Source organism: Ptychodera flava, chromosome 13, assembly GCF_041260155.1.
Source record: "Ptychodera flava strain L36383 chromosome 13, AS_Pfla_20210202, whole genome shotgun sequence".
Lineage (NCBI taxonomy): Eukaryota > Metazoa > Hemichordata > Enteropneusta > Ptychoderidae > Ptychodera > Ptychodera flava.
Window position 1 is genome coordinate 23,064,878 of NC_091940.1, and position 15,713 is coordinate 23,080,590.

The 15,713-nt window shown below is 38.7% G+C and overlaps 1 protein-coding gene across 3 annotated transcripts in view; it reads right to left on the bottom strand.

Moving 5' to 3' along the window:
- Positions 1-14,829, bottom strand: part of LOC139147863 (ankyrin and armadillo repeat-containing protein-like) — a 36,739-nt gene extending 21,910 nt beyond the window's left edge. The window contains exons 1-2 of one of the 3 annotated variants that reach the window (XM_070719079.1): positions 14,703-14,829; positions 9,252-10,909 (exon numbers count right to left, since the gene is read on the bottom strand). In XM_070719079.1, the coding sequence (XP_070575180.1) occupies positions 9,252-10,830 (1,579 nt within the window). In that variant the 5' untranslated portion in view covers positions 10,831-10,909; positions 14,703-14,829. Of the gene's footprint in view, positions 1-9,251; positions 10,910-14,544 lie in introns of all 3 variants that reach the window. The other 2 variants (XM_070719077.1, XM_070719078.1) reach the window with 2 other exon arrangements.
- Between the last annotated feature and the right edge of the window lie 884 nt (positions 14,830-15,713).

The window sequence follows — 15,713 nt, forward strand, 5'->3', positions numbered from 1 at the left end:
CATATTAGTTAAGACTTGAACCTTTTCAAAGATTTACTGTAGAAGGCTTTGCTAACACTTAAATAATCACAAAACCTACAATGCGAGACACATACATTCTATATAAACTATCTTTTCTCTGGGCAGCCATGCAAAACAAACTGTTCCTATTACTGAGCAAATGTCTACACTCTGAAGGGGTGTTTATTTACAATTTTCTTCAAAATTGCAACAATGGTGACATGCAGGTCTTATTAGTTGAACACACACCAAGCTGGTTATTCCAATATTTACAAGAGTCTCAAATATACCATCCAAACTCGATCGAAATTAAGACGTAAATATTTCTTGATTAATGTAATAATCTGGACTGCAAACACGCAGCCTTAATATGTAAAGTACATTGATGCTTAAATGATTTCCATGGTGACAGGAAATGTACATGCTAGAATTGTTCTGTCCTTCAAACCTGTCAATCAATTTCATTGTCTGGTATGCAAGCCTGGTGGACAGTCTAGGATATTTGGAAGGCATTTGCACACCATTCATAAATAATTTAAAACTCGATGCGTCAGAGTTACTGCTAACAAGGACTGCTGGTTCAATTACATTTATGATATCAATCTATTTTCACCTTCGGCTTGCAGTTCTTCTTCTAATTTCACAAGTTTTCTGAGCAAATTTATCACGCTTCACTAACTATGACTGATGCATTATCTGTGAAAATTGCTGAAGGCAGCATTATGCATTCCAGGGGACTAATTTACACCAATGCTATACAGCTACATGTAGGTAATGCTTGTCTGATTGATTATTTCCATGGCGACAACCAATTTCACGGCTCAGAGATGCTACAAGAGTGTTTGGTTTGCTTTCTGTACATAAATTTTCTATTGTCAATGTGTGGAGAGAAATTCAATCAAGCCTCATCTCGACCCATAATTTAATTTTCGTACTGGTAATCACTCACACACACCGAGTACAACCAGATGCCGTGGCCAACCTTTTCCAGCCCTAAAACCCCCCACTCTGATGCACAGCAAGACAGGAAAAACATAAAAACTCCCTAAGGCATTTCTGATAATTTTTTTTGTTCTGATATAGGGCAGCGTATAAAACCAAGATGGAAGAATGGCCACGAGAACAGAAAAGACATGAACTCTGAGAATACTGGAAAAACTATGGCATTGTAGGGAACCATGAAAGAGAACTGTTTGCACTGTGAAAGCACAATGACACTTTTGTACCAGCTTGTATTGAGAAAATACTAGAGCTGAGCATTCACTCTCTCCCTACAGTTAGCCTATTTTTGCAATTATAGAGTGAATGGAGCACAGCGTTTTAATTGGTGGAGTATAATGGCATTCGTTCAGATTCCATTTCACTTACACCATTTAGAGGTGCACGGTGTGCGTATCTATGGGGTATAATCTATACAAACCCATTTGCAGTTTCTAAAGAAGCTGTGATCACGTTGAAAGGTATCTCGGTGATGGAATGGTGCTCTTTGGAAATCTGTTTTCCGTGTCTTGCTGCATTGCCATTCAGTTTTACAAATCTACTGTGACCGCTACTTCTATACCCAACTTTTCAAATGCAATTAAAATGCTGCGTTTGTTTGTCAGGCCACAAATTCAGTGTGACCGGACTCCTCGCGTTCTGCTCTGATATTTCAGCAACTGTAAGCAAATCCACTGTGCTCGGCAAAGCGCATTTTGAATACACTCTCAAGCCAGTGCCATATTACCATAAACTCCTTGTGATTCAGCCATTGTGTTGCCAACAACACATTCAGCCGGGGATTTTTATACCTTTGTTGACATTAATTCCGCAGTCTTAATGCTTTCAGTTGGCTGTGTACTTCTGGGTTTTTTTGTTCTGCTCCAATAAAACTCACTAAATCGATCGCGATAGGCTTTTAGGGGACAGGTATAGAGTTAACTGCAGATTGAATCAAACAGCTTTTGAATGCAATAATATTATCCCAACCACAGCAACAAAAGAACAAGTCATCGTTGATGACACAGTCCCCACTTGTTAATGGGTATTTTGATTACAGGTCCTCAGAGAGGATAGAGTCCTCTTCATTAGGTCTGTGATAAAATACTTTTGAATAAATTCACTTGATACATGTCTGAGTTATGGTTCAGGACATGAAAAAATCGTAACAAAATGGTCGCACAGTGGCCATAAAGGATCGCATCACAAAACAAATTGATGTGCATAGCTATGACATTGGTCGATGTCCTTGTACCAACTTTGAATAAAATTGGTCGAAACATGCAAATATGCCTGAGAAATGGCTCTGTACATGAAAAAATCGTAATAAAATGGCCGCCTGGCGGCCATATTGGATCATATCACAAAACAGATTGACTTGCATATGTATGACATAGGTCAATGTCCTTGTACCAACTTTGAATAAAATCGGTTGAAACGTGCCTGAGTAATGGCTCTGTACATGAAAAAAATCCTAATAAAATGGCCGCACAGCGGCCATTTTGGATCGTATCACAAACAAATTGCCGTGCACAGCTATGACATTTGTCAATAAGCTTGTACCAACTTTGAATAAAATCGGTTGAAACGTGCCTGAGTAATGGCTCTGTACATGAAAAAATCGTAATAAATGGCCGCCTGGCAGCCATTTTGGATCGTATCACAAAACAAATTGACGTGCATATCTATGACATTGGTCAATGTCCTTGTACCAACTCTGAATAAAATCGGTCGAAACATGCCTGAGTAATGGCTCTGTACGTGAAAAAATCGTAATAAAATGGCCGCCTGGCAGCCATATTGGATCGTATCACAAAACAAATTGACGTGCATATCTATGACATTGGTCAATGTCCTTGTACCAACTTTGAATAAAATCGGTTGGAACATGCCTGAGTTATGGCTCTGTACATGAAAAAATCGTAATAAAATGGCCGCCTGGCGGCCATATTGGATCGTATCAAAAAACAAATTGACGTGCATCTGTATGACATATGAAGTAATCCTTGTATCAAGTTTGAATGAAATCGCTCCAGGCATCTCAGAGATATCTGCGTGAACGGACGGACGGACGGACGCACAGACGCACGCACGCACGCACGCACGGACACACGCACGCACACACGCACGCACACACGCACGGACATGACCAAACCTATAAGTCCCCCCGGACGGTGTCCGTGGGGACTAATTACCATCCTATAGCAACCTTCATGTAAGATACATACATAATTTATATATATATATATATATATATATATTTAAGACTTCACCTATGGAACGAGATAACGAAGAATTCAAACCCACTAATTTTTCAATGACAGGGAAACATCAAATTTACTTTTTCCTATCAAATAATAAATTACACAATTCCACGGGCAACAATGCTAATTTTATGGCTGTAAATTAAAAGGCAGAATTAGGCTTGTTTGAGGTATTAATGTGTTCCATTGCAGCTTCAGCAAACAAGTGAAGATTTTGCACACGATTACATTAATCCGTTCATTTATGGAGGACGATGGTGTGGTGTACAGTCTAGTTTGTTTTCCAGGGGGAAATTATTCAGACTGATGAAATATGGTCATAAATATTTGATTTTCTTGACTTTGGCTAAAATTTTGAATAAAAAAAACGAAAATTTAGCAATGACTAGACCCCTGAGAAAACATAGACAGAAAAAAGTCCCTTTTTTTCTCCAGGGCCTATGGTTTTATTAAACTGCCAATCTCATGTAAAATAGCTGTAACTGCAAAGCAAGTTCTTTAAATCACAAAATTTGAAAAAATTTTACATACCACAGAAGTACACTGACTGGTTAAAACACCATTCAAGTATCTAGTCTAAAGCTGACCTTTTTTAAGATATTGAAAATCACTACCGATAATCATCACCTGTGTATATTTTAGTTTTCACAAAAGCAAAATAGAGGAGCTACTTTTTTAACTGAAATTCAAATTAGTCAGAAATGGGTTTAACCCATCAGCCACTGCTTTCAGGCAAATGGTGTCCTGTCATCTTGTGTGGGTAAACTTAAATTCAAATATCAAACGTTTGTCCTTACACTACATTAATGCATATGATCTGGTAGTCTACAGAGAAGCGTATGCTTCATGTACCGCAGAGTATACACTCTTTGACATTTTGACATTTTGATTTCACAACAGATGATTCGCAGCCGGATTTTGACGTGAACATGCAAATATTACCACAGCCCAATGTGTACATTACTATTAGCTAAAGCGCAATTACTGTATCTGTTACTCTAGATACAATTCCAAGTATTTTTGTTCTGCATGTAAAAATACAATTTCTTGTTCAACTCACTAAATTACGTCGAAATCCTCAGTGTTAAACTTGTAAATACAGCGTATACCGGTACATGTATGTCCGTAATGACTAATGTGCAATGTTATCGTTAAGTGAATTTCTGTCCCAAATACCGGTACTAGGATATATTTTGTATACAATTTAACATTGCACATATTTGTGTTCATTTGTGTTTGTGTTGATAAATCATACTTGTTGGAGAAGAATAATAAATGTATTAATTTTAGGAAACAAAAATAATGCAAATATTGTGAAAGTTGTAGCTTTAAGGGGTGAGCAAAACCAAACTGTGATACAATATGTACCAAGCTACAGGACAGTTTATTCACCACACGACCGGTATCAGGTGACTGGATCGCTGCACTTTCAGTGAATCAACAGGTTGTATGGGCTGGTTGTCTGCAATCTTTACCATCATGAGCAAAGGATTTTTTCCTATCAAATATGGTGTGCAAAAATCAAGCCTCTCATGGTAATGCCTCTCGCATTGCTAAATTTGTGACAGACAGTTTTCATAAAATCACAGGGGAACACTGTTGAAACCTGAAAATTCAACACATGATATATAACGCACATACACACACAACTTAGCCTTTACCCTAGGATCCAGGCAGACCATCAAAACAAACACTGAATCACCACAAACAACAAAACAAACCACAGCAAATGAACACAGAGGGGACCTTTCTTCTTCGGGGAGGACAACACAAAAATGAGTGAGACAAACTCAACATCTACAGACACGCTCCTTCTAGCCAAACATAGCTGCCAAAAAATGTTCACATGATCCTAATATACCGATTGAATAGAGGGACTAAACGCTCTTAGAAAACTGACTCTATTAAATTCGGTTTACTGGATTCCGCAAGTACATTGGTTTGCTGGCCCTGTTACTAGGACACACATTAATCCCTTTGGACAAAGGGCATAGACTTATCTGCATGCCAGAATATCTTATCAATAGTGGCTAGCATTGGCTGATAGACTCCATGGTGGCGAGTGATTTATTTTTATGAGTTAATCAGTTTAATTATGGAGAGAATTTAATATCGGGAATCAACAGATTTATCATGTTGAATAATTGTCTTGTTTGGTCCAAAGGGTGTAAATTATCTGCACCTATTCTTAATTAAGGAAGTACTGATGTATATCATTTTGTCTCCCAACTATCTGCTGGCACAATGAACCTCTGTGTTTCATGGATGTGGGCTGCACTGCACTGATTCATATCTACATGTACAGCTTTAGGTGTCAGGTTTGTTCATACACAGAATATCCACTGTTTTATTTTTCACGATGACAACAGGAGAATAAATCACCACCCCACTCCCCCTCAGGGACAATAGTTGAACTTTACAAGTAAGATTTTTTGCGATTTGTGCTCTATAAAGTGAGCAGACTTTTTCTTATTCTATTGCTTTAAAGCATATATAAATTCAGATATATACGGGTAGCCTTGCCAGCATGTTGCATTGTGTACAATGATATACCAGTATATAATAGGTTACTGTTAACACACAAATTCTCAGTCTGGACTTCAAAATGTTTTAAATCATAAAGTTGGATGTTACGCACATACCACTGTGTCGATGAGTTGAACTAGGCATTTTGAAATTGATTTTGGGAGTGAAAAAAGTAAACAGTATTTCTAAAAAAGAACAAAATTGGAAACTAAATTACTTTACAGGAGCTTTAAAATGTAGATTGAAGTCAATCTCAGAGACTGACTCCTTGGCCTTATCTGCCAGTTAGACTGATCCAGGAATCAAAAGGACATGGTTTATGGCTTTGCTATTCTACCGGTTATGACCTACATGTACAGTTTGATCTTTTCAAACTGTCAACAGGGTGGACTATTAAACTGGCCTGCGATTCCAGTCAAGAAGAGTGATGTTGACCGGTTTAATGGCCTGGAACGTACTGGCTTATTGGGTTAGAATTGAGATGGAATTGTTATACTGACAAAGGGCCTTGAAAATGTTTAAGTCAGCTCCATTTTTGAAATGACACAATGCACTTAGCAGTCTATAATGCACACATTACTTTTAAAAGCAGAATCGTCATACAGGTAGGATTAGTTTAACTCTATCCTATCCTATCCTATCCTAAGCTATTCTACTGTGCTACCATCTACCACAATACACGAGTCATCTGTGGTATGCAGTAGTTCTACCAGTTCTTCCCAAAATCTTTTAATCACCATCTCTTAAAAAGGAACTGAAAAAGATTTAAGGAGATTAAAACTTTCTTGCCCAAATGAGAAAATCCTCCCCTCAGGGATAAACAAGTGTTTTTGATGCCTCCATGTCTGATAGTGATACACAGGGGAAGGCAAAGGAAAGATATTATCATATCAGTTTGGCGTTCACCACAGAATACTATTCAATCAGACAGAGCTATTTCTCGTACATCGACATGGCCTGTATGTATGTACAGTATGTATGTATGCATGTATGTATGTATATATGTATGTATCATGTATGTACCGGTATGTATTTATGTATGTACCGGTATGTGTGTACATGTATGTATGTATGGATGGATGGATGGATGGATGTGTGTATGTGTGTATGTATATATGTGTGTGTGTGTATGTGTCTGTCTGTCTGTATGTATGTATTTGTATGTTTTTTTATTTGTATTTGGAAAACTGCAGTGTATTAACCCTTTGAGTTCTGTAATTGTTCCCACCAAAATTTTAATGCAACATTTTCACCAATTTTTATGAATTTTTCTGTAATTTTTTGATAATTTTGGACCAAATGGACATCGTATTTCATTGGGTACAGTTTGTTATCAAAATTTTGACAAAAATCTGAAAAAAATTGACTGGAGTATATTTTCTAAAGGTGACAAAAATTGACTTTGGCGCTAAGAGGGTTAATATCATACCGGTATGTAAATGTGCCACAAACTTTTGTCATTCAGTAACAGAAGCTGAGAATGCTCAGTGTGTGATAGACCTTTACAGAGAAAGTTTTTACATGCACTGGTAGAACAGAATTTCACTTGCACATATTACAGTGTGCATTGATGAACACTGCTCCAATATTATCTGTAGCCTGAATAGGGCCGTTCAGAGTTTACGTCACTGTTCTCTCATTAATATGCAAAAATAAATATTTGTCCGCATTTTTAGATTACGCTTTTGAAAATTACGCATGCAAAGACGACGAAAATACATCTCAGGGGGCGACTGCTAGTGTAACAGTGAATACTAAAAAACATATTCACGACTCACAGTACAAGCTGCAAAAACAGCCACGCATGCAACATTGATAAAATTTGTCCGCATTTCAAGCTGCGTGTCCGATGTCGCGCGCGTACAGCTATATTTAGTAACACACCTGTAACCGTGAACAGCGCTATATGTACCGGGTATGATTACATTCTCTCATTCACATGTTTGAGCTATAATGGATTTTATGAGCAATAAACAAGTATCATGTCATTTTCGTGTGTCAGCTCTACAATACTCTTACAAGATAGATGTCGGGGATGAAGGAATTCATTTGTTTGTTATCCAATCTTAATAATTCTTAAATTATATAGAACTTGATAAATGGAAAGATTCTTATTTTAATATTCAGACTCATGAAGCCTCCATAGAAAGGATGGTATTTGGCAATATCAATGTGTTAGACAGCCTGTCCCAGCAGAGAGATAATGGTAATACCATTAGCAGGTACCTGCTGTTTCCTTGCCAACCAGACTATCTGTTCCACCACACTCACTGGCAATCAACTGAGCGTGCCCATACAAATTCTCTGAGACTGACAACATACATTTTTCAATTATAGTGTGGAATTTGCTAAATCTGGACAAACGGTGTAGAGAGTAAATCAACTGTCAACTTCCATTTCAGAACCTAATTTCACCTTTGACCCTTTTGACAGTATTACCTTTGTGTTAGCTGTCATGGCTATAACTCCCTCTTTTAGAAATTACACACCAGTGACTTTGCAGAACCTTTCAGTTTGCATGTTTTGAATATAACCTTTCCTTTTCTCACGAATGTAATCACATCTAGGAAAGTGCAGTTTTCACATTTTAATAGGCTTCCATGGTAAAGACAAGGAAAACTGAAGTAAATATTCACGGCAGTTCAACCAACACTTTTGAAACACGAAGACATTAAACTTTCCCTTTGCATTTTTAATAAGATGTAAAATCAGCAATTTTAGGTAATGTTTCTCTGGTTCCAAACCTTGATTGGTGACTTTTGATTTATATTACTTGATCATCAAAGAGACTGGCTTAAAAGTTTCCTTGAGGAAAGATTAAGTAAAAATTTACAAATTAACCTTTTGAGGTGCCTAGAACTATAACTTCTAAATAATTTTATCAATACAACATCCATACCTAAAGGTAAGTATTGGCAACTAGTTAATAACTTTGCGTGATGATGATTCAGTACGTAGCACTTGTCATTCCTGTGATTTCAAGACTGCAACAATTGTTTACTTGGTTGGAGAATTTGATAGGAAATTTAGTCATTTCAAGTACAATACTTGCACATTTGCATTCACCTGGATTCAGAATGTGCACATCAACTTGACAAAGACACGCACATACCGGTATAACAGCAACACTATGCATACACCGATATCATATTGGAACCAATATCAATTGGAACCTGTTCTCTCCTTGATAACACACATGCAGTTCAAATTTGCTATTTTCACAGAAACTGCTGTCTCACTCTCGCCTCATGTTTGAGTTAGACAGATTACATAACCAAGGCGAGACATTTCAAGTAAGCCAATTCAGGTTTGGGATTCAGTCACAATCTGGGTATATCATGCTCTGCCGCTGACATCGCTTGGTCTGTTTTCAATCAATAATTATATCTGAGCTGAACAAAAAGTCTTTTGGCAGAACTCAACGCAAAAAAGAATCCTTCAAAATTTCTGGATTTCTCAAAGATTGTAACCAACATGACTTACCTAATGCCGATGATCCAAGTGACAAGGCGGCTTCCACTTGTATAAGTTCATTCTTGGAATAGATCATCAATGGAACTAAATATCGGATACCCCTGGAATTGGCCAGTGTGTTTTGATTCGCTTCATGGGGAACATAGCCTACTCCAACACACAGATACCTGAGAGCTCGTATGGCGCTTAGCACGATGTGTTCCTTTGGGGAGCGCAACAGTCGCACGAGCGGTTGCACACCGTTTGACTGAGAAATCTGGTCTTGTTTGTTCAAAGGTCCCTGCGCTAGAACACCTAGTCCTTCGGCACCGATGTAGTGAAGGACGTCGTGTTCGGGCTCACTGAGAAATTCGATGAGGAGGCTGATGCCTATCATGCCAGCCATGGTCCTGCGTTCTTCTAAGTCCTCGCCCGCTAGAGCCCAAAGGGCGCATGCAGTGCTCACTTGGACTTTGGGCGCTCGGCTCCGTTTCAACAGCTGCATCAGTGGCATAACACCCCCCTCTTCCAGGATTGCCTTCTGAGAGTGTGGATTGTCCTGGGCCAGCATGTGAATCGCCTCGATGGCACATATCTGCAGTTCCCTGTTCTTAACGCTGGCCAGCATTATCATGGGAGAGGCCCCTCCTTCGTCTATGAACGCGGTCTGGTTCTGCTGTTCGTTTTTCACGATCTGTGCGACGGCGTGAGTCAGAGCCAGAAGGAGAGGCTTGGAGGTGCAGTCTTCGTACAATCCGACAAGAACACTGAAACAGCCGTGAGTGTTGCCGATGGTAGGCTTGTGGGCTGGATTGCCCTCTGCAATCAAACCCAACGTGGTAACCGCCTGCACCAGGACATCCGGATCAGAGACCGTCTGGCAGATCTTCACCAAGGCAGGGATTGCGGAATTATTCACCATCAAGTCTACGTAGTCACTCACCCTGGCGATGTGGCACAGGAGTTTGGCAGAAACCAGAAGTAAGTCCTTGTCGCTTGTTTTGAACAGCTTCAGTATTGCTGAAATAATACCTGCCTTCACCGCTTGTTCCTTGATCACCCTAGGGTCAATGACATTGAGCAAGACCTGAAAAACGTGAACCTTTGCTATGTCCGATACAGTGCTTTTGATCACTTTCACGAGTGTAGGAACACCGTTATTGTTCATGAACGTTTCCCAGAACGGGCATGTCTGGTCATCGTCTTTTGCCGTTAGCCTGGAAAGCATCTTGGCCCCTCCTTCCGCCTCCTCATCTGTGTCAGAAGACGTGATCTTCAGGATTAATTTCCACGTCGGCAGGTCCTTGTGGTCCAATTCTATGAAGTACCTGACGATGGTTTCATACTGGTGTGCGCAGCAGATCTCAATGACGCCCTGGTTGTAGTGGTTCACATATCGCAAGTCTGAGCCCAGATCCACCAGACACTTCACGGTGTCCAGGATCCCGCTTTCCACCGCCAACAGCAGCGGTGTCATGTGCCGGTCGTCTGCTGTCGGAAATTCCAGTTGATCTTCGCTGGCACTGACAAACCTTGTGATGGATTTGTTGTAACCCCTGGCAGCGGCATGGTGGATATGACTCCAGCCTTTCTCATCCAGCTCGTTCATGATGGCCTTTTCCTTTGCGTACTCGTCCTTTTCTTGTTCAGCACTTGCCCAGGTCCTTCCAGTGGAAGTCCCAACACCCCTAAAAGAGGAAAGAAAATTTATACGGTAATCAAAAAACATGACAACACAATGCTGAAAATTACAAAACATATCTCACACTGACAAATTTACATGCTTACAGCACAGTAAATATAATTTTTGTAATTAATCTACGAACTTAAACATCGTTACTGAGCAAATTAAGTCAAGCCCAGCTTTCGACCATGATATGTAAAAAGTGTAAAGACAAAAGTTTTTGTCAACTACATATCAGCATCCAATGGCTGAACACATTACTCCTTGGGTGAAACAATATTTTCCTTGCAATGTTTCAATATGAAAACTTTGTTTCAATTTTCTCTAAAGTAAATTACTTGGTCATGGTTTACCGGATATGAATCCATCCTCGGCTGAAATTATGCTAATTGTACTGGCAGATTTGTGAGCAAATATAGCAATGCATGCACAACACTGGCATTTGCTGATGAAATCGCCGACTAATTTTGCCTGTTTTGCACCTGTGTCAATTTATGTAGGTCGTAATCAAGTTAATTTAAACCATCATATTACTTGTACAATTATAGTACCAATTTTGTTATTCATGTACTCGTTAAATCAAAAAAGTCTCTTGATAAATTTCAGAAAAACATTTTTCCATTTTAACGAGGCAAATGCTTTCATCTGAAATTGGACATTTTCAAAAAAGAATGTTTTTACAGCTTCGGTAAACAGGTCAATATATAAGTGGTTTCACATCAAAGCAAAAGTATGTTGAAAATACTGTATAATGCGACTCTTTAGAAGTATCAACAAGATTTAGGACAGGATCTCTCTGGCATTTTGCTGCGCCTGCAACATCCTTGACCCCGGCATAAGTTAATGTCATCAAATATCACGGACTTGATGCAAATTAAACATAATTCTTCATAATTCCTTGGCATCTTTACAGTTCCCTGAGAAGATTCATCATTAGCCAGGATTAATACTTTGGCACCAGAGAACATACTCTATGGTATCCAATGTATTTATGACATTTACTTGCCTCGCAGTATAAACAATGAAATGGTGGAAATTAATCATTTTCAACCTAAAGAGAAGATTTAATCGTTCTGAATGTCCTGGGTCAATTAACTAAATGGCACTGTGACATTTTCTCTGTTGCTAGGAATGTGATAAATATGCCAAACAGAATATTTTTCACATCCTACCTGACAACTTACAGACATTTGTGTTTACGAATAAAACTGTTTCATTTCTATTTTCCTGTAAAATAGGATGAAAAATGCAGGATATATTGTGTAAACTTCTGCATGAGTAATGAAATGTTTGTAACGTAGAGGTATATATTTAAATTTTGGTTTCAGAGCTATTAATCTTGTTACATTAGCTGCAAAACATAACGATAACCTATTGGTGGAGTGTGCCCTTATTTTACTTGTCTGCTTGGTGTCACTAAGCCTGGCATTTTATTAACTTATTCCACATCAACAAAATTTATCAATTCCTCCCTGCTGTGGCTAAATGGTCAGTAACAAAAATGTGGAAAATTGTGAAATATGAGTCAATATCTTGTGGTTTATGACACCTTTGCAGTGATATCGTTTTGGGCAGAAATTCAATTACGATAGAAAATCAGATAATTAGAATTTGTGTGTGCGCTGATGCCCTTGTCAAAAACTGAATGTGTATTCAAACCTGTGACTTTTGAAAGCACTTAATTTAATTAAAGGCACAAAGAGGTTTTGTTAGTCTTCATTAATGAAAATATGAAAGAATTGGACCACAAACATTGTGACGTGAAAACTGCCTTGTAGCGAGAAGTAACCCCACTTTGGAAGGATTTTTCAGAGCCGAATGCCTGTAGCTTTTGTAAAACCTGTATTCAGAGCTAGATTGCACCTCGGGGACAGATGTTCAGACCTTCAAAGTGTTACAATAATTTGTAGCGTAGACTCATTTTGAAGCCTGTTGAGCACATGAAGTTTTTTTTTGTTTTTCGTGAAAATGCACATCATTGAATTTTCCTCCAACGAGTCACAGTAACATGGGGAAATAGCAGCAATATTGAATTTCAAAATAATAGCGAAGTTTGGAAATTTTGTTGAATTATATGAAAGTTTGTGAAATTTGTGAAATTTGACAGTGACTACCAAATTTTCTTTATGATATTGAAAGAAAATGGTTAATGTTTCCAAAGAGTAAAATTAGAAACTTTAGGTGTATGTACTATTATTGAGAACTTCAATTCTTTGAAACTGTTTGAACAATTTTTATAATCAAACCAAAAAAAATTATATGAAACCCTCCACTAAATTGTAGTGCATTGATTTTGAGTTTTGATGGCATCAAATCAAGATTTTAAACATTAATCCCGTTCACCCTGTATACATAGAGTCCCTCACTGAACAGGCATGGTTATAGCATGGGGGGTGTATTCACTGAACCTCCATGGCGAGGACTCTGGTATTTAACTAAATATAAACAACGAAACAGCTGTACAAAGCATTAAACATGTCTAAAGCCGACACTGAAACTGTTCATAACTTCAAATTTCACACCCACATAGATTTTAATAATGTAAATTTTACTTTTTCATAAAATGTAAAAAAAAAATGAAATGCAACAGAAATTATTGATGCTAAAATCTCTACATGATAGATAAGATAGGGGAATATTTTTTACCAAACAGAAGCCAACATATCAAAAGGTAGATCTTACTCCAGCACACATCCAAATGATGAAACCGGTAAGCCAACATCATTTAATTTGATTTTAAAGTAATACTCAAACACTGACTGGATAACGGCATAGCATGAGTCCCTGCAACCGAATTACGTCGGGTTCAGATACACACACACATGCATGACGGCGGTTCTATTATCGCCGGCACAAAAGACGTCCAGATGTGAAGGTTTATGCTCGGATTCCGGTGCTAAGACGTTGCAAAGCCGAACAACACGCCGAAAATGATTTGCGAGCTTTCGATCCCAGGCAACGTTCGCAAAGTCACTCTCGACACATGCGACAGAGGACTGAAAATATTTCCCTGTGTGATATATCCCACTGGTGGACGTCCAAAAATATCGCTTTCTCTGGCCGACAGACTAAAATAAGCTAAATCGTTTTAGTATGGTGGTCGGTCGTGGACTTTGGACTCTGATGATGTGTTTACTTCGATGGTCGACTCAAGATAATACATTGCCATGCAACAACAACAACCTTTACAAAATTACAAGTTCATGCACCGGACGAAAGGATTATGCACCGTCCCATACATAGCGGTTAACCGAATTTTACAGAATTGCATATAGGTCAGCAATCGCACCAAACAAGAACGTGTAATTTATGGTCTTTTTCACTTTTATGTACTGACAGAATAAAGTTCGAAAAGTCTTCTCATACATAAACGCCACTCACTTGTCCATAACTAAAGCCTCAATGCCCCGGGTAGGATTCAGCGCTGGTGCCAGACACTATAAATATTGAACGCGCGCCATCTTTGAAACTTCTACGCTACACTCAACCACATTTAAAGCGCCGCATGCGGATAGATTCGGGGCAGAAATCCATTACTTTTCAGGCAAACGGTGTCTTTAAATGTCATAGAAACCCCCTACACAGTGTTAAAAGTATCGGCACCACGAAATTTGAGAGAACATGACTTGCTAAACTTACGTCCTACTTCCAAACATGGCCATGTTTGTGTTTCCAGCCAGTCAGTTGACCCGTGGCGAACGCGGGTTGCAACGTTCTTCCCAAGTTTCCGAGTCCCCGTCTCCCTAGCAAATTCTATTCAATATTCCACAAAAGGTAAATAATCACTGAAAACTCACCTATATGAATAATTAAGTAGAAGCCAGCTGAAAAGAAATCAATAGACGATATGCGCCGATTCAGAGTTACGAGCCTCAGCCTAGCAACCCACAGCGGCCAATGCGCCGACCGATCAATTATGCAAAATTAAACAATCCCCAAGTGACAGACAAACAAATAGCTTTTGTAACACCGCCATTGAACCGGCTCCGCCTACTTTTAATCCAGATACGAGCTACTTGGAAACTTCTCCCGATAATGATGTTTATTCGAATCACGTTGTATCATCGCTAGCTCTGGGAACCTTTACGAGGAAGATCGTTTAAATTTGCGGCGTACACAACAGTACGAATGTTTACATTCGTGTGAAGGGTCGGATCTGTGTGACGTTTTGTAGCACTCGAGAGCAATAGGTGACGAGTGAAATATTGGCGCACTTCATGAACACTTTCATTTCACTCAAGAACTAATGAAAATAATTATGATATCAATAATAGCAAGGCAACGAGAAACAAACGGGTAACTGGAGATGACGTTACGTATATGTCATGGCTATGGGGAATACGAAGATTCAGTACGTCGTATGGTTTGTTGCCCGAGCGTACATAGATAGGACACACATAATGGGCCTTGCTATTAAGGTGTATGAGTTTCCGTTTGAACCGATAACCTAATTACGAAGCTTTCTCCAAACGTGCAAATACATGTACGTATTTTATACGACGCTCTATGGTTTCGCATTGATTGCAGACTAAGTTTCCGAGTCTCAATTTAAATGTAAGAAAATGTGGTATTCGTTTTATCCGACCTCAATAACTAAGTAGGCCTACTGAGCCAACTATTGCGTTTGTGACTCGAAAACTTTATGAATAATAAGCTTATGAATTTATTTTTTGACATTTAAGCTTATGCGTAGTAAGAGGCTACATTGACTCAGTGACAGTACTATACCAAAGGTGATTTATATTTATTGAGCTCGGAATTATTTTTTTTAATTTTTGAACATCAATGTCAAGTTTGCCAAGAACCTC